This window comes from Pleurotus ostreatus (assembly GCF_014466165.1).
Source record: "Pleurotus ostreatus strain PC9 chromosome Unknown scaffold_1, whole genome shotgun sequence".
Classification (NCBI taxonomy): Eukaryota; Fungi; Basidiomycota; class Agaricomycetes; order Agaricales; family Pleurotaceae; genus Pleurotus; species Pleurotus ostreatus.
In genome coordinates, this window is record NW_023503156.1 from 584,680 (window position 1) to 603,120 (window position 18,441).

At 53.8% G+C, this 18,441-nt stretch overlaps 3 protein-coding genes across 3 annotated transcripts; 2 read left to right on the forward strand and 1 right to left on the reverse strand.

The window, feature by feature from the left end:
• Nucleotides 1–462: 462 nt before the first annotated feature.
• On the forward strand, nucleotides 463–3,807 carry PC9H_000188 (uncharacterized protein; the record flags this gene model as incomplete). The annotated part of the gene is made up of 12 exons (XM_036769850.1): nucleotides 463–885; nucleotides 980–1,096; nucleotides 1,209–1,369; nucleotides 1,627–1,647; nucleotides 1,930–1,972; nucleotides 2,028–2,067; nucleotides 2,236–2,351; nucleotides 2,467–2,625; nucleotides 2,804–2,887; nucleotides 3,138–3,186; nucleotides 3,418–3,485; nucleotides 3,643–3,807. The coding sequence occupies 12 exons, from the start codon at nucleotides 463–465 to the stop codon at nucleotides 3,805–3,807; spliced, it is 1,446 nt and encodes a 481-aa protein (XP_036635695.1).
• A 1,893-nt stretch (nucleotides 3,808–5,700) lies between these two features.
• Nucleotides 5,701–9,558, forward strand: PC9H_000189 (uncharacterized protein; the record flags this gene model as incomplete). Its single annotated transcript, XM_036769851.1, has 3 exons — nucleotides 5,701–6,977; nucleotides 7,135–7,306; nucleotides 9,481–9,558. The coding sequence occupies 3 exons, from the start codon at nucleotides 5,701–5,703 to the stop codon at nucleotides 9,556–9,558; spliced, it is 1,527 nt and encodes a 508-aa protein (XP_036635696.1).
• Nucleotides 9,559–13,346: 3,788 nt separating this feature from the next.
• On the reverse strand, nucleotides 13,347–14,886 carry PC9H_000190 (uncharacterized protein; the record flags this gene model as incomplete). The annotated part of the gene is made up of 7 exons (XM_036769852.1): nucleotides 13,347–13,704; nucleotides 13,754–13,830; nucleotides 13,911–14,009; nucleotides 14,202–14,395; nucleotides 14,449–14,494; nucleotides 14,602–14,810; nucleotides 14,859–14,886. 7 exons carry the CDS (start codon nucleotides 14,884–14,886, stop codon nucleotides 13,347–13,349), a joined length of 1,011 nt encoding a protein of 336 aa, XP_036635697.1.
• Nucleotides 14,887–18,441: the final 3,555 nt, after the last annotated feature.

The window sequence follows — 18,441 nt, forward strand, 5'->3', positions numbered from 1 at the left end:
CACCGCCGCTGCGGCGTGCGCGCACCAGGAGCCTGCCACACTCCTGGCCCGTGCTGATCCCCTCCGGAGTCGCGCGGGCAGACGCGGTGCCCTGTCTCCTCCCCAAAGATTCGGCCGTGACGATGGCGGTTCTCCACGCCTGCCGCTGCGAACTACATAATCGCGAAACCGAGGATTTCCGCGTCCCGGATTTGGCTCCATTAGTGGTTACGTTTGGCCCCTGCGTGCTCGGTATGGCTTAGATCTCGAGCGCTCTTTCGGTATAGGCTCACTGCCTGCCATCGGAGGTTTGAGCGAGATTATCCAGAGTTCAGGCCCCCGGATGCATCTCAGATATCTACAAGCGATCGGGCGTCGCTCATATAAAGCCCTCTTCGCGCGGATCCCACTGCGTACAGTCAGATAGTACCTCCCCTGCGCACCCCCCCTCTCTCCCCCGCTGCCCCGAGATTCACCCTTGAAATGCTGTGGTATCAAATCTTCCAGGATGGCCCAGAATACGAGGCTCGGAAACGCAAATCATCCTTCGAGCCGCCCAATATCGCACTGAAAGACGTCCGCGACGCGGTCCCTCCTGAGCTCTTCGAAAGAAACACCCTCATCAGTCTCTTCTACGTGATACGGCACGTTATGATCGTCCTCCTCTTCTACCATCTCGCAACAAAGATCGATGCCGTCGCTGCCTTTGCTGCTGCTTCGCTACACGGCTACGGAGGGCTCGTAACTTCCTTCACGAGTGTGTGGCTACGCACGGTTTTGTGGCTGCTCTATGCCGCCTGGCAGGGCATCGCCCTCGCTGGACTCTGGTGCCTGGGTGACTACCTCCTCAGACATATCCCAAAGCGAATGCATACTGACACATCCTCCACTAATTCAGGACACGAGGTGTGTCTTTGATCTTTGATCTCTGTTCCTACGCATCGCTCCACGAGCTCTTTGTTGGTGGTTGGCGGTTCTGACATGGGAGCACCTTTGACAGGCGGGCCATGGCAACCTCTCCCCCCACGCACTCGTCAACTCGGCGTTGGGTCTCCTGACGCACAGTTTCGTGCTGGTGCCTTACTATGCTTGGCGATCCACCCATCGTACCCATCATGTGCGTATTTCTCGCCCTTTCTCCAGGATAATATACCTATCGAGATATCCGCCCATCGCCGTGTGCTTATCTTATCTTCTTAATCTTACCTCCCGCGCTTGCCGTGCTGCAGAAAGCGACGAACCACCTCGACAGGGAGGAGACGCACTACCCCGCGACGCGCAGGACGTTCAACCTCCCCCACGGGCGCGTCGCGGTGAAGATGGACTACCAGGAGATCCTGGAGGAGACGCCGGCGTTCACGCTCTTCAAGATGTTCATGCGCCAGTTCTTGTGAGCACCCCCCGTTTCCGTTTCGGTGTTCGAGCCCGGCGCTCATTGATGTGATTGGTGATTGGTGATTGATTATGATGTGATATGGTATGATATATCGAAATTCATTATGCCTCGCGTGCCCGCAACCCGTGTACGCGTGTACGTATGCGTGACGCGTTCCCTCCTCTCCGCCCGGCGTGGACCCAACGACACGACAACGACTGATTTCGATCTCTGATCGGCCTTGCTCTTCCCCGTAATTGCAAAATGTGCAGTGGTTACCAGCTCTACCTAATGTGAGTCACCTACCCCTCCCTCCCTCCGCTCCATCGGAGCGAACAAACGCAGGACCGCCCGCTGACTGATCACTTCTTCCCATGCTCCCATGCTCCCATCCACGCATCTCCTTGTCCGCGCACCCATCTCGCCGCGCATACGCTGATCCGTTGATGCCTCATCATCATCATCTTATTTTCATCCCGTGGATTGATTGATCCTTAAATCCTTATGCCCGTCGCTCGTTTTGGTGTTGGCGACGTGCTCCACTCGTGGTACTCGTCCGCGATCTCGCACGACAGACATAATCGCAAGGGGAATCCGAAATATCCCAAGGGCACCAGTGTGAGCAGCAGTAGCATTGGCCTCCACCCAACTCCTGAAGCTAACGCGCGAATAGCACTACAAACCGTCGTCGATGCTATTCACGCCGGAACAACGTACGTCCTCTTCCCTTCCCCCCTTCCCCCCTTCCCCCCTCCCTTCCTCCCTTCCTCACTCTTCCACCCGCCCGGCCATTCACCATTCACCATTCACCATTCGCTCACCCCCCCATCTCACCCCCTCATCTGCATCTGCTCATCTGCATCCGCATCGCCCCCAAACAGGCACCTCAATAATCATATCCAACATCGGCATGTGCGCGATGCTCGCCCTCCTCGCGGCGTACGCCTACCACCACGGCCGCTCGTCGCTGTGGTGCTACTACGTCCTCCCGTGGCTCGTACGCGTTTCCGCGTTTTCTCCCCGTTTCTGTTTCTGTGCGCTGATGATGTCTGGTATTTTTTGTTTTGTGAATGCAGTGGGCGAATAATTGGTGCGTCATCTCTTCATCGTAGCCCTACGTCACCCCCTCCATCCCGGCCCTTCCAGCCCTTCATCGCCCCCTTCATCCCGTATCCGATCCTGACGTTAACGCTGACGACGTATCATCGAACAGGATCGTGACTTTCACGTACCTCCAGCACAGCGACCCCACGATCCCGTATTACAGAAAGGTTCGTGCCGTTCATCAGCTCGACTGTTCCTATGGCGCTCCTATCACTCCTATCCCCTATCACATCCCGCATCCCAATCCATCCCCCTACTCTCCCCTCATTGAATGTGCAATACTGAATGCTGAATTTGGAATATCGAATGCTGATTTTTGGTTTTTGATTTTTTGCGTATGTTTAGGATCAGTGGACCTTTGCGCGCGGCGCGCTCTCTACGGTCGACCGCCCCGTCTTTGGATGGGTCGGCCGGGCGCTGTTGTACAATGTGCGTGTGCATACCACTATGTCACTATACACTATACACTATACTCTCCAACTCTCCGACTCTCCGACCCGCATTCTACCTTCTGCATTCTACCCTTCTACCTTCTACCCTTCTACCCTTCTACCTTCCACCCTTCTACCCTTCTACCTTACCTTCTGCCTTACCTCACCTCACCTCACCTCATCTTATCCCTTCCTCTGAAATTCAAATTCGATGATCGCGCACGCATGCTCATTGTTTATGTTGTTAGATCGGCCACGACCACGTCGCGCATCACCTGTTCTCGAATATCCCGTTCTGTGAGTACTCGCCCTCTTCTCCTTCTCCCCCCTCCTTATACCCCTCCTCCGTCCTTACACTCCTCCTCTTTTCCTCCCTATCCTTCTCCCTCCTCTCCTCCTTCTAATACCTCTCCTCCCCTTATCCTCCTCCTTCTCCTTATGCCCCCCTCCTAATACTCCTCTCCTCCCCCTCCCCCTATCCTCCCCCTTACATCGGATGCTAATAAACAATTGCTGTCCGGACAACAGATAACCTCCCCCGGGCTACGGAAGCTATCAAGCCGGTACTGGGCGAATACTATAACTACGATAGCACGGTGCGTGTCCTCCCCGGCTTCTTTCCACGCTCTCCTTCTTTTCCTTTTCCTTTCCCCCCAACTAATCGAATTCATCCTTCCATACTCATACCCATACTCACACTCATCAACAACCCATACCCATACCCATACTCACACTCATTCTAACGTGCCACAGCCGACTGTCCGCGCGCTGTGGCGCTCCTTCACGCAGTGCGTGTTCGTGGAGGACGAGGGGAGTGTGGTGTTTTACAAGAACTGCGCGGGCGCGGGTGTCAGGGAGGCCGTCGGGGCGACGGACGCGGGCGTAGGCGTGGAGGGCGAGTTGGAAGGAGAGGACTGATTTCGCGTTTTGAGCTTGTGACTTGCGAGTCGAGTTTCGTGTTGACGCGTTTGTGTGTTGGACGTTGGACGAGCGGGCAAGCGGGCGGTTGTCGCGTCGCGTTGTGTTGGACTTGTACTTATACTGCACTTACTTTACTGCACTTACTTTACTCGACTTACTTACTTACACACATATATGTATTTTATTTTATTTTATTCCTGCACATTATTCCATTGTTGATTATTCGATTATTGAATGTAACAATGCAACAAACATCTCGCATCCCGCGTCTCGCGTCTCGCATCTGTAGTCTGTAGCCTGATCTGTCTCCACCAGTCTCCGGCCTGGATAATAACAATCGAGCGTGCACATGCATGAGATGGCGCAGAAGACGTTGTAGGTGTAGATGTAGATTGTGGGTGGATTGGAACGAGAAACGAGAAATCTGAATCTGAATTTGAATTTGTGGGGGAAAGGGGGGGTGGGTGCTTGCCGTCGTATGGCGTATGACGTAGACATTGGGACAGCATGCAAAGCCTGGACATACCCTGTGAAGGTTTGAAATTTGAGGTTTGAAAGATTGAAGAGGAGGTTGGGGCGCCGTTGAGCCGGACTCGGATGCGGGGAGGTAGGACAGGACAGGACAGTACTAGTAGAGTCTATTTCTTGTTTCTTGATTCTTGAGCGAGAGGAGTCGAGGTCAAGGTCTAAGGTCTAGACTTGTGAAGTTGATATGACGCGGAATGGAAGAAGGGGGGCCGGGGAAGAGGAGGAGAGGTGTACAGAGAACGTCGAAGGCTGACATGGGACGAGTAACGTTACTGGTACTGCTAACGTTAGCGATGGTGGGGTAACGTTAACGATGGGCGATGTACATGTTATTGGGCCGGGATTGTTTAAATCTGATGCTTGATGATGGGTGGAGGATGGAAGATGGAAGAGCGTACGCGGTCGAGGCTCTAGATCTTACAGCTCTACGTACTACTCTTCCATATGTCCATGGCCAAGTCTTTGCTTTTCGGAGCTTGCAAATTCTGAGATCTGAGCTTGTGAACTCTAATATTTAATGTGAAACGATAATCCTGCAAGCCGGGGCTACGATGGGGCGGACTGGTGGAGACAGTGGGATGGATGGACAGTGGGATGGACGGGTTATGTAGCAAGCGGGTAAGCAGGAGAAGGGACGGGGTAGGGCGAGAGGCTTCGGCTGCGAGGGAAGAGAGAAGAGAGTAACGTTAGACAATGATGGATGGGTAACGTCAACCAATGGAAGATCGAGACTGAGCAAAGTCGTGCAGGATCCGACTCTGATATCTACGACATCAACATAGGTATGACGCAGGCGCAGTCGCCTGCACAGTTGCCCGCTTCGCCTCCGCACTGGATATGATAAGATATGGGACGAGTTGATGGGGTGATGCGATGATAATTGACGGTATTGCCCCTCTTCCTCCCTGCCTCCCTGCTTCTCGTCTTCTCTTCTCATCTCGCCTTCTCCCTCCATCTCTTTCCCACCTGCGCACACGCGGTCCGTCTTAATTTAATTACGCCCTTCCACGCCCTTCATCTCCCTCACACCACCATCCATCCACATCTGCTCCTCGATGCGGCAATCGGAATTCGACCAGGGAAGCCGGCCTCTTTCCACGCGGCTTCTCCCTCGCGGCTTCCACACGCGCCCTTCCACAGATGATCCAACTCCCGCAATTACATAGTTTTGGCTTCAGGTTTGGCTTTGCGCGTGGGTGTGGGTGGGTAGCTTCCGTGCGTGACCAGGCGAAGGATAATATATAAAGTCTGTGTTGCGCCTTCCCATCCTCTTCACCCTCGCTCTTCGTATCACCCGCCGGCTCTCTTATATCACACATCCTGTCTCCACCGTCATCCTACCATCCACACCAGCCAGCGACGATGCGCAGAACAGCGGGCATAACAGCGAGCGCCGCCACATCCATCAGCTCATACTCCCATCCCTCCCACTCTCCCTCTCCCTCTCCCTCTTCCTCTCCCTCTCCTCCCCACACACCGCCAAATCCAAATCCAAACCCAGCCTTAGCGAACACGTCATCGCCGCCGCTTAGCACATCGCCGCACCCTTCTTCCTCTTCCGCGTCATCCCACTCTTCGCCTTCTCTCGCCGCTCCCACCACTCCCACCACCTCCGTCATACGCAGTCGCAGTAGTACACCCGCACGGGACTCGGTGTCCGCACACCCGCCTATCCCCATCCCCCCTTCTGTCGCCTCTTCAGACCCCTCTTTCGCCACGTCTGCAGCGTACGGTACCCATACACCCGCCTCAAAGACAAAGACAAAGCCAAAGGCGGGCTATAGGCCTACGAACGCAGCCTCTGCTTCCGCACTTGCGATGCCCACTACCACTCCCTCCCTCACCGCATCCACACCCAAAACACCCACACCTCCTCCTCCCACACCTACTACTACACCCCACTCATCTCACCAACCCCACCAACCTCACCCACCCAAAACACCCCACCAACCCCACCAACCCACGGAAAAGAAACCGTGGATCGACCCCGCCGCGCTCCCCTCGCACGGCTCCGTCGCGCACATCGCGGGCAACGCGCCCGAGCACATAAAACGCCTCACGCAGAATACGTTCTTTGCGTATGGCGTGGGGGCGCCGCCGCCTCCTCCTGCTGCTGCTCGAGCTTCCAGTCGTTCTAGGGATTCCAGTCGTTCTAGGGATTCTGGGCGTGCTTCTGGGCGAGCTTCTGTGCGATCGTTGGGTGAGGGTGATAGACATGGAAATGACGGGGCAGATGAGGGTGATGCAGAGGCAGATGAAGAGGCAGATGGAGGAGGAGACGGAGGGGTGGGCGCGTGGAGCGGGGACGACTTTTTCGGGTACGCGGTCGGGCGGCGCGTGCGGCTCGTCGATATCAGCGTGTATCCGTCGCACTCTCCCCCAACGAACTCCGCGACATCCACTTTTACTGAAGACGTGAGCGGCGCGGAGAGGAGAAATGGCGTAGAGAGAAGTGGGGATGTAGAGAGAAGTGTAGAGAGCAGTGTAGGCGTGGAAAGAGGTATGGGTGTGAGTGGAGAGGGAGGTATGGGCATGGAGCGCCTGGAGGCGTCGACGACGGCCGAGATCCGGGTCACGCGCGGGATGCTGAACGGCGCGGGCATGCTGCACGGCGGGTGTGTCGCGTATTTGGTGGATAAGTGCGTTCTTGTTTTTTGGGCATTTTTACTCTATCTACTCTTTCATTCTGTTCTATATCTATTCTATTCTATTCTATCTATTCTATTCTACTCATTCTCGTTTTCCCCTTCCCTTCTATTCATATTAATATTCACTAACCCCCTCCCCCCCCTCTAGCTGCTGCTCCACGCCCCTAGTCGTCCTTGGGCTGCTGCAGCGCCGCAACGGCGTCGGCGTCACGCAGGCGATGACCGTGCTCTTCCACGCGCCCGCGGCCGTCGGCACGACGCTGCGCGTCGTGAGCACGTCGGTGAGCCTCGGGGCGCGCGTTATGTCGAGTCGGTGTGAGGTGAGTTTTTTTTTGGATTTTTTTGGGGGGGAGGGTTTGCTTTCTTTCACTTGGTTTCTTTCTTTCACTTGCTTTCTTTCACTTGGTTTGCTTTTCGTCTTTCTTTCTTGTTTTCTCGCTTTCTTTCTTCCACTTGGTTTCTTTCACTTCGTCTGTCTTTTGTCCGTCTGTCTGTCTGCTTGTCTGCTTCTTCCGCCGGCACGCCCGTCCACGCCTCCACGCCTCCACGAACGCGAGACAATTCAATACTCGATACTCGATATGCAATATTCGATAAACACCCTTGGACTCGGTCCCTATTGACTATCCCTCCACGCCACCGATACCGATACCGATATTCCCCCGCACCTCATAAACGCGTGGGTTCGTCGGAGGCGAGGGTGTATTCTGGATTCGGGTTGTTCTGGTGTATTGATTGCTCCCGGGCGTGGAGACTGGAGACTGGAAATCGACCACTCGATCACTCGATCAATCGTTGCAATGGCATTGCAGCCATGACCATGTCCATTGACGTTCCCAACTTCCCACTGTGTCCCACTGCGTCCGGACCCGCATATCTGTACACGTAGAGCGGACCCTCGCGCTCGCACTCGCACTCGCACTCGCACGCGTGTCCACTTCGCGTCGTTGGGTGCCTCAGGCGTCGGGCCCTAAACGTTGGCAGGTGTAGCGACGCGTGGAATCGAGTCTCGGAGGCATATCGAACCCCCGCACCTCTCACCCCCCGCACCGCAGCGCGCCTGTGGCGGAGGCGTGGACGTGGGCATCTATCATCTATCTGCCCAGTTGCCCAGTTGCGCAATTGCTCGACGATCCATCTGTTCATCTCTCGCCTATTTCATCTATCATCTATCGCCTATTTCATCTATCATGTCGCGATGTCGCGATGCCAGAGCGTGCGCCTGTCGAGGACCCGTATCGCCCCTTGCCTAGCTATCACCATCTATTCATCTATCACCGTCTGTTCATCTATCCTAATTTCCCGTCCCAATCCCTCGTCCAATTTCCATCAGCACAGATCACCTCCGTCGCAGATCGTCCACGCCTCCGCCACACGCCCGATACGGCCCTCGACGCGTACACGCGTACCACGCGTCCTGTCATCCTGCGTCCTGGGATCCTGGGATCCCGGCAGGAAAGCAGGAAAGCAGAGAAACTCCCATGCGTTCATCCGCTGACACGTCTGGCGGCGCCCGCCACCTGATAGATGGTAGCCTGACCGTTAGTGTATGCGGTGTATGGGCGCGGTGATAGATTTAGGTTGGGTTGCGTGGATGTGGATGTGGACGTGGATGTGCGAAGGGAGGTGGATTGGGCTGATTAATTGGCATTTGGCATTTGGCGTGGCGGTGTCTTTGCCTCCACGCCTCCACGTTTATGGTTTGATGGGACGTTGGGAGTTGGGATGGGGCTTCCCAGCGCGATCTTCGCCGTATGGGTCGGATGGGGCGACGTGCAGCGTGCAGCGTGTCGGGTCCGCGTCACGCACCGCGCTGCGTGGTCGGTGATCGATCGGCAGTGGTCGATGGTCGATGGGCAGTGATCAAGATCGCGCATGGATCTTCGTGGGTGGAGGCGTGGGCGTCGATACGTTTCCGTGCCGTGCCGTGCTTTCTTTGCTTTGCTTGTTGATGGGTTTACTGGGTTTACTGGATGTGCTTCGATCGTGATCGTCGCGCCGTTGCGTGCAGTGCAGCCTGTCATCGTGGAGATGTGGAGATGTGGTGATGTGGTGATGTGGTTAGACAGCGTTCGAGCGTCGCGCTGGTGTGCTGGTGTGCTGGTTTTGCGGTGGCGGTTTTGCGGTGGCGGTGGCGGGTTTCCCTCTGCGGTGGCGGATCGCTCTCGAGGCTACTCGAGGCTGCGTGCACGGCGCACTTTTGGGTTCTCGTTCTCTCGACCCGGACGCGTGGTTTTCTTTCTTCGTTTCGTTTCTTGTCATTCGGCGCTTTGATTGATCTTTTCGATCCGGACGCGTGGTTTTCTTCGTTTCTTTTCTTTTCTTCTTTCATTTCTTTCGTTTTATATTTTTCTTTGTTTTATTTTTGATTCGTGGTTCGTTCCTTCGTCTTCGTCTTTACGTGGACCTTCACTTGACCCCCACCCCATCTCCATCTCCATCAACGAAACGATAACGGATAACGATAACTGACATACACTTGCTCTCTCAACAGATTATAGCGAAGGAGACGGGCCGCATCGTCGCCTCTGCGTTTCTGAATAAGATGCAGCCGGGGGGCGCGAAGCTCTGACGCTCAACACTCAACACTCGAACGCGCTGACACTCGAACACTTTAACGCTCTGACACTCGAACACTCGAACACTCAACGCTCTGACACGGAGGAGTGGGGAGTGGGGAGATGCAGGAGAGAGAGGGAAGGGGTACAGGTAGGGAAAGGTAGGGAAAGGTAGGGAAAGGAAAGGGGTAGGGAAAGGGGTAAGGGGTACGAAGGGGAGCGGGTTGGTGATTTATTCCGTATCATATCTTGTATCTTGCATTTTGGGACTATTGATCTTGGATTTGTTTTGTTTTGTTTTTTCTTTTCGTATTCTGCGTTCTGCGTTCTTGAGTTTCAAGTTGGGTGTGTGAATGAGCGCCGAAGGGTGAAGGGTAAGGAGGAATCAGTAAGTAGTAAGTAAGTGAAAGTGAAAGTAAAAGTGAAAGTCGAATGAGGGTGGACTGTGAGTATGAGTATGAGTATGAGTATGAGTATGAGGGTGTGAGTAGGGCGCCTTGTGCGCAGTGTATTATTTTTTATTTATATATATTGTTTATGCGTCGTAGCGGGCTACTCCGTTTTGAATAGGTAGATACTTGGTTCGGTAGTGCGGGTCCCTATATCCAGCAAACCATAGAGCCCCAGAGCCCCAGAGTCGACGCATTACTGGTTACTAGTTACCGATTACCGATTACCCTTCTACCCTTCTACCCTTCTACCCTTCTATCCCTATCCTTCCGTCCTTCTACCCTTCTCTGTCTGTCTGTCTGTCTGTCTGCTTGCTTGCTCGCTTCTTCCGCCGGCACCCCCGCCCGCTTCCACGCATCCACGAACGCATCCACGAACGCGAGACAACTCAATATTCGATATGCAATATTCGATAAACACCCTTGGACTCGGTCCCTATCGACTCGGACCCTATCGCTCACACGCTCTTACACGCTCACACCCTTACACGCTTCGATACCGATACCGATACCGATATTGCTCCGCCCCCCATAAACGCGTGGGTTCGTCGGAGGCGAGGGTGTATTCCGTTTGTTCTGGTGTATTGATTGCTCCCGGCGCGTGGAGACTCGATCACTCGACCACTCGATCAATCATTGGCATTGGCATTGGCATTGGCATTGGAGCCATTGCATTGCCATTGACGTTCCCAACTTCCCACTGTGTCCCACTGCGTCCGGACCCGCACATCTGTACACGTAGAGCGGTCTCTCGCAATCGCGCTCGCACGCGTGTCCACTTCATCGACGCGTGGAATCGCATCGCATCGCGCCTGTGGCGGAGGCGTGGACGTGGACGTGGGCATCTATCATCTATCATCTATTGGCTATCTGCCCAGTTGTCCAGTTGCCCAGCTGCTCGACGATCCATCTGTTCATCTCTCGCCTATTTCATCTATCATGTCACAATATCGCGATGTCGCGATGTCAGTGTCGAGGACGTATGACCCCCTGCCTGGCTGTCTGTCTATCGCCTACGCCTACGCCTACGCCTACCCATCCATCTATTCATCTATCCTAATTTCTCGTCCCAATCCCTTGTCCAATTTCCATCAGCACAGATCACCTCCGTCGCAGATCGTCCGCACGCCACGCCTCCGCCACACGCCCGATACGGCCCTCGACGCGTACACGCGTACCACGCGTCCTGTCATCCTGCGTCCTGGCATCCTGGGATCCCGGCAGGAAAGCAGGGAAGCAGAGAAACTCTCATGCGTTCATCCGCTGACACGTCTGGCGGCGCCACCTGATAGATGGCAGCCTGACCGGTGTATGCGGTGTATGGGCGCGGTGATAGATTTAGGTTGCGTGGATGTGGATGTGGATGTGGATGTGCGAAGGGAGGTGGACTGGGCTGATTAATTGGCATTTGGCATTTGGCGTGGCGGTGTCTTCGCGTCCTCGCGTTTGCGGTTACGGTCACGGCTGCGGTTACGGTTACGGTTTGATGGGACGTTGGGGGTTCCCAGCGCGATCTTCGCCGTATGGGTCGGATGGGGCGACGTGCAGCGTGTCGGGTCTGCGTCACGCACCGCGCTGCGTGGTCGGTGATCGATGGTCGATGGGCAGTGATCAAGATCGCGCATGCATGGATCTTCGTGGGTGGAGGCGTGGGCGCCGATACGTTCCGTGCCGTGCTTTCTTTGCTTGTTTGATGATGGGTTTACTGGGTTTACTGGATGTGCATCGATCGTGATCGTCGCGCCGTTGCGTGCAGTGCTGGTGTGGTGGTTTTGCGGTGGCGCATCCTCGCGAGTCGGATCCCTTCGGACTTTGACTCGAGGCTGCGTGCACGGCGCACTTTTGGGTTCTCGTTCTCTGCTGGTTTCTGGTCCTTTCTTCCTTCGTTTTGTTTCATTTCATTTCATTTCTTCCTTCGTTGTATCTCTCTTTTTTTGATTTTTTTTTGATTCACGGTTCGTTCCTTCGTTTCTTCTTTCGTCTTCGTCTTTGTCTCGTCTTCAACTTCAATTTCATCTTTATCTTCACCTTCACCTTCACCTTGACCCCACCCCATCTCCCATCCCCCATCTCCCATCTCCCATCTCCCATCTCCCATCTCCCATCTCCTCCCATCTCCATCTCCATCGAGAACGAATAACGATAACTGACATACACTTGCTCTCTCTCTCTTAACAGATCATAGCGAAGGAGACGGGGCGCATCGTCGCCTCTGCGTTTCTGAACAAGATGCAGCCGGGGGGCGCGAAGCTCTGACGCTCTGACACCTCAACACTCGAACGTTTTAATGCTCTAACGCGGAGGAGCGGGGAGATGCAAGAGAGAGGGAAGGGGGCAAAGGGGTATAGGGGTACGGGGTGAGGAAAGGGGGTAGGCAATGGGAGGGGTAGGGAAAGGGGTGACGAAGGGGAGCAGCTTGGTGATTTATTCCGTATCATATCTTGTATCTTGCATTTTGGGACTATTGATCATGATCTTGGATTTGTTTTGTTTTGTTTTCTTCGTTCTTTTCGTGTTCTGCGTTCTGCGTTCTGCGTTCTTGGGTTTCAAGTTGGGTTTTAAGTTGGGTTGGGCGTGTGGATGAGCTCAAAGGCCAAAGGGGGAATCAGTGAGTAAGTAAGTGAAAGTGAAAGTGAAAGTGAAAGTGAAAGTGAAAGTAGAAGTCGAATGAGGGTGTGAGTAGGGCGCCTTTTACGCATTATATGTATTATATTTATATATATTGTTTATGCGTCGTAGCGGGCTACTCCGTTTTGAATAGGTAGATACTTGGTTCGGTTCGGTAGTGCGGGTCCCATATCCAGGAAAACATAGAGTCCCAGAGCCCCAGAGTCGACGCGTTACCGATTACCCTTCTACCCTTCTACCCTTCTACCCTTCTACCCTTCTACCCTCCTACCCTTCTATCCCTATCCTTCAATTATCCTCCCGTCGAATACCCGACGTCCTTCCACCCCCTCAGCTCCTCCCCATAGCGGATCGTGAGCACCAACAACCCGCACCCGGCCCACGCGACGAGAGCGGCGGCGGCGTTCGTGGGGAGGACCCCGAAGTGGGTGATGGAGGGGAGGATGGAGGGGACGAGGAGGGAGACGAGGAGGGCGCGCGAGCCGCTGTGTTTGGATTTTTGGGTGTTAGAATGGAAGAATGGAAGATGTGCGTGATGCATGATAAGGAAGGCAGGGGGGGAAGTGGAGAAAGGAAGGAAGGAGGGAGGAAGGAGGGAGTGGATGCGCACTTGTTTGCAGCCATTATTTCTGCGCTCCGCTTGTGCACCACGTCAACGTTGTACGCCGCTGAGGGGCTCAGCACCAGATCGACCTGCGAGTCACGACACAGTCCGGCGTCAGTCGTCAGTCGTCACTACCATACCAGGCGCACATAGGCATAGGCATATGCAGGCGCGGTGAGAGGGATAGAGATACACGCACCCCGATCCCGTTCAGGAACAGGCATCCCAGACACACGATGAGCCCCGTGCGGCCGGGGACGTACGCGATCGCGAGGCCGGCGAGGAGGACGGAGAGCGGGACGCACGCCGCTGCGCCGATGAGGGTCGTGCGGAGGCGGTCCTCGGGGTACCACCCCCCCTCCGCGCCCGCGCGCCCGGATTCTGAGCGTTTTGAGCATTTTGAGCGGGAGGTGCGGACGATGCGGTCGGAGAGGAGGCCCGCCAGAGGGGCGCCGACTGTCGTTTGATGGGAGTCAGTACTTTCGTGTGGGTGGAGTGGTGTAGGAGGGTATAGAGATGGGGATGGACTCGCCGACGTTGCCGATACCGCACGGGATGAAGACGGCGCCGATCAGGGCCTCGTTCGTGATACCGTACTTGGCTCCCTGCGTTCATACAGTGGGTTGAGTTTCGGAGAACGATAATACGTAGAGTGAGTGTGTGAGTGTGTAGGGTATGGACCTACGATTGTAAAAGCGAGAGGTACAAGAAGGACTGCAATGGGAGATCGCGTGAGAGGGCGGGTAGCGTTACGCAGGAAAGCGGAGAAACGACGCACCGAAATCTGTGAGTATGGTCGCTGTCCCTGCTAGCATCTACGCGGGGAAATGATTTAATTTTTTCTCAGTCTTAATTCCTGATATAACGACCGACGCCCAAGAAGATCAAGAGCAGGGGAGAGGGAGAGGGTACATACCACAAGCATAAGATTAGGACTCCGTAGCAGTCCCAGGCAAGAGAACGGGTTGAGCCACACCCATCTCCAGTGCCGACGCGATGGCGTACACCGAGGTACTTGTTGGTTCTGGTCATCAAATACCTTTTCTATGCCGAGAGTACCTGGATGGCTTGTCTCGGGGAGCCAGAGCACCATCAAGACCAACAGCGCTAAGCCATAGATCAGGAAACCCCATTGCAGCATCCGCCAAGATGAGTAGTGAGTCGCAATGCCTATCGTATCGATTGGTATTGCGTAGAGTCCGTTAGGATAAGAGGGAGTAAACACTTGCCTCCAGTGAGAGGCGCTATTGCCGGCCCAAGAAGACTGGCCTTTGGACAAACAAAATTCAAACGGACGTCAGATTCAAACCCTCCTGTAGCCGCACGCATCCATCCGTATCCCTTCGTTTTCATTAGTGCGTCAGCCAGTGACTCACCCCATAAAACACCCCCATAGCAAAGCCCCTCTCCTCCAGCTTGTATATATCCCCGATAACGCCGGCGCCGAGCGACATGCCGCCCGACATGCCCACATTCTGCACGAAGCGCCAGAAGATGAGGTGGTAGATGCTCTGAGAGACAGCGATCTGGTACGAGCCGAGGCAGGAGAAGGGGAGGCCGGCTAGGTAGACTGGGCGCCTTCCATCTGTGATTTACAGGAGTAAGTTACAGTTGATTATCTCATATTGCATACCGTCGGGAGACGTCCTGGGCCAATGCATTATGAGAAATATGCAATGCGAAATTGTCACATTGTGTGATATCAGCTGATATAATATGTGACAGTTACTATATCCGGCAGAATCATCTATGCCCCACCATTCTTGTCCATCGCCGCGTCGAGGAAACCCTCTAAGGTACTCTGCTTGAGTCCAGCTCTGATCTCACTCCGTAAATGTCCCCGGAATTTTCGGAGCTCTTGTGCGAGAAACGAGCTTCGTTCTGATGCAAGGGCAGGGTGGATACAAGACTTCTCCAACTGCTTGCACAGATGTAGAAGGTCAGCCTTTGGTACGACTGGCTCTTCTTCGTCATCGGAATCATCTGACTCCACCACAACCACATCTCCCCTCTCGTCAGCAAGCTGATGTCGCACTGTATCAATGATTGCCTTATCGCCAGCCGGTCCATCAAATTCTTCATCAACCTCCTCGATGATGTGTTCCTCCTTCGGATTGACCAACTCCTCCAACTTGGGTGGTTCGCCAGAAATCCGGTAGCGCTGTTTGAGCGTTTGAACGGCCTCCATTAACTCCTTTTCAGCGTTCTCGCGATCTGAGTCAGGAGGATAGCGAGGTGGGATTTTGATCATCAGCTTGGTGCGTGGTGGGATCGTGATCGTGAGTTTTGCATCTGTTGTTACGAACTTCTCTACAGCTGCTAGCGCAGCGTCCGTATCATCCTCAGCATCCATTACAGCCTTGAATACCTCCCGGTAATCTTCGTCGTGATATTTCTCACCAAGCCTCTCTTGGAGCAGCTGCTCAGCTTGAGGGAGTGACATGGTACTTGAAGTAGCAAACTGGCGAAGTATGTCCGCTGCATCTGCATGAGTAGATGGGCTATCGGAAGTAGGCCCCTGGGCTTCAATAGATGCTGTGGCCCCTCGCGAGTCCTGGATTCTTGTATGTCTCCAGCAGTTTATAATCGTTGTCTTGTCCACTGCGTTCCACACATCACGAGCCATCTGCATGCCCTCCAATAATGTTAGCCTGTAAATTTCTACCTCGCCTGCTTCGTCAAGGTCAATTGCACGTAAACAAAATGATCGCCTATAGTGCGCCTTGAAGCAGCGGATGATTCCCGCGTCAAGAGGTTGAACAAATGACGTGAGATTTGGCTCAAAGAAGGCCAGTTCAATGTTGCGCGGCTCGTATGTGATGAAGTGGCCTGAGAAATTGTCCAGTGACAAGACGACATGACGATTCTGTAAGCGGAACTGTAAATCAAGCTTCTTGATGTATCTAATGCCTCGTTTCGTTAGCATTGAGCTTTCCCAGTGATGAGAAATATCCTGACGTACTCCTCAAAGAAATACGATGTCATCCAAGCCTTCTTGTTGTTACGGTAATAAAATCCCAAGGTTTCAGGCTTCTTCTTGTTGAAGCAGCGAGGCTGTTTTGACTTGCCGATGAAGAAGGGAGGAAATTTCTCCCCTACGGCACTGCACAGAAATCCGACCGTGATGCGAAACTTGTCCTTCTTTTTGCCGCTCATTTGCTTTGTTGCTAGGCCACGATCAGGAGGTGCGAAGGCAAATAAGCTCGTCTCATCAAAGTTGAGCTGGTCCTGCGGAGAATATTTGCTCAGAATTGCAGCCATCCGGACCCGCTCTGCCTCGACTGCCGCCAAATCCACTGATGCAGCCTCCCCATGGCGCCGGATCTCCTTAATTTTGTACCTAGGTAAGACATCAGAATGGGTTTAGCCTACGGAGATAATCACTCACGCTTTGCAGAATGGAGCAACCCATCCTTCGCCTGTTAGGCATTCTTCTTTAGGCACTTCAAGCATCTCCTCGTAACGCTTGCGCTTCTCTCGAAGCATTGGCCCGGTTACCGTCTCACCCTTGGTTTCCATGTGCCGTACCCAAACAATCAAAGCCCTCTCAACATCTGGTCTTGTGACCGTACGAGGGCGTTTCGATGACAATGCATTTGGTGTTGAGTTGACACGCTCCTCCAACTTTGCACGGTCACGGATCTTACGTGAAAGTGTCGACTGGTCAAACGTTAACACACCCTCCCTTCGTGTCTTGAAGTGTTCAACGATATCTGCTTGCGCCGTGTCTGGGTGCTTGTCCATGTAATTGAAGACTGTCATCCAGTCACCGAGTGTTAGGTTCTGCCGTTTACGCTCAGCAATCGGCTTTGCTGTTGTTGCATGGTCTGCTTTTGCTGCAGGTGCCTTTGGCTTGCGATTGTACGGCTGGGGCTTGGGCCGCACCTTTCGAGTGGGTTCAGATGGAGGCATGGGGTCTTTGTTTAGTGGTTTGTTTTCTGTAATAAATTTGTGCTACCGAGTCGTCATTGAGGTGGCGCTGTACACCCTAATTTAGTCTAAAAAGGGTGTGCTACAATGGTGCCGGTGTCCCCCGACCCTTCATCCGGCGATGTAATAATGCAAATCCTCATTTGTGAAGCAATGCATTATGCATTATGCATTATGCACTATATTCCCCGCCTCCCGACGTGGTCCCCATGGAAAGTCAATGCATTACGAGAAATATGCATCATGAGCGTATGCATTATGAGCTAATCAACTGTAGATCATTCCAAGTTGTGATTATGATTATATATGGAGATTACGCTTACAGAACCCGGAGTAGGTGGCCATGGCCATGCTACCAATGGCAGCGCCTAATATCGACAGGCTGATGGTAAAGCTACAAGCGTGAACCGGGAGATGTGAGGACATGTATCGGGGCTAATTGAGTACTCATTTACCTGACCATCTCAGGTGTGGTCGAGAGATCACGGGCGATCTGGGGTATTGCCGGAATGAATGTCCCGCTGACGAAAACTAAAGTGTTTAGAAACCAGACCGCGATAAGCCACTTCAAATTGGTCTCTGGAGTGAAGTGAGTCCGTACACGGAATCAGGCCGCTGCAGGACACCAAGGTCAAGATGCCTCGCTTTCTCCACGGGGTGAAGCGGTCGTAAACACGGTCACGGTCAACGGGAACATTCCCCTCTGGCAAGAGAGGCGTTTCTTCTGAGGCCATTCAAAGCGAAGTCGTCGATACGAAGAATCCGAAAGTCGAGCCATTTCATGATAGATTTTAGAGCAAGAGGATTTCCACGCCTAGCGTATACTGAGCCTAGAAGCCACCCATGAGCAGCAGCTGCACGTCAGTACTTTTCTGAAAAATCGCGCGACAACGACTCATATCCAATGTCCAATGATAGGCTCGTTCCCAGCTGTCCTGCCGTGATGCCTTCTACTCCACGTGATAAACGTTCAGTATGTAGAGCCTAGACACAAACACTTACTCCCACTCTTGTTACTTACGAGATACCACGCCAGCTTCTAGTCTCCTAAATCCCAGAGTCACGCCAAGTCGCGTACTGCATCCTCAGCTTGCCCCTTCTCTGAGGTATCTGGGGTATCGTCTGCCAACGCTAAACGTGTCTGCCCGGACAATTAAGAGGTAAGCCCTCCAGTGCGAGAGTTAAAGCTTTAAAGGTTGGGCAGGAACACAAGGCAGAGTAAATAGAGCTCTGGAGCTCTCAAGCTGCCAGACCTTCGGTGGATTGGATGGGATTAGTTCTCAAAT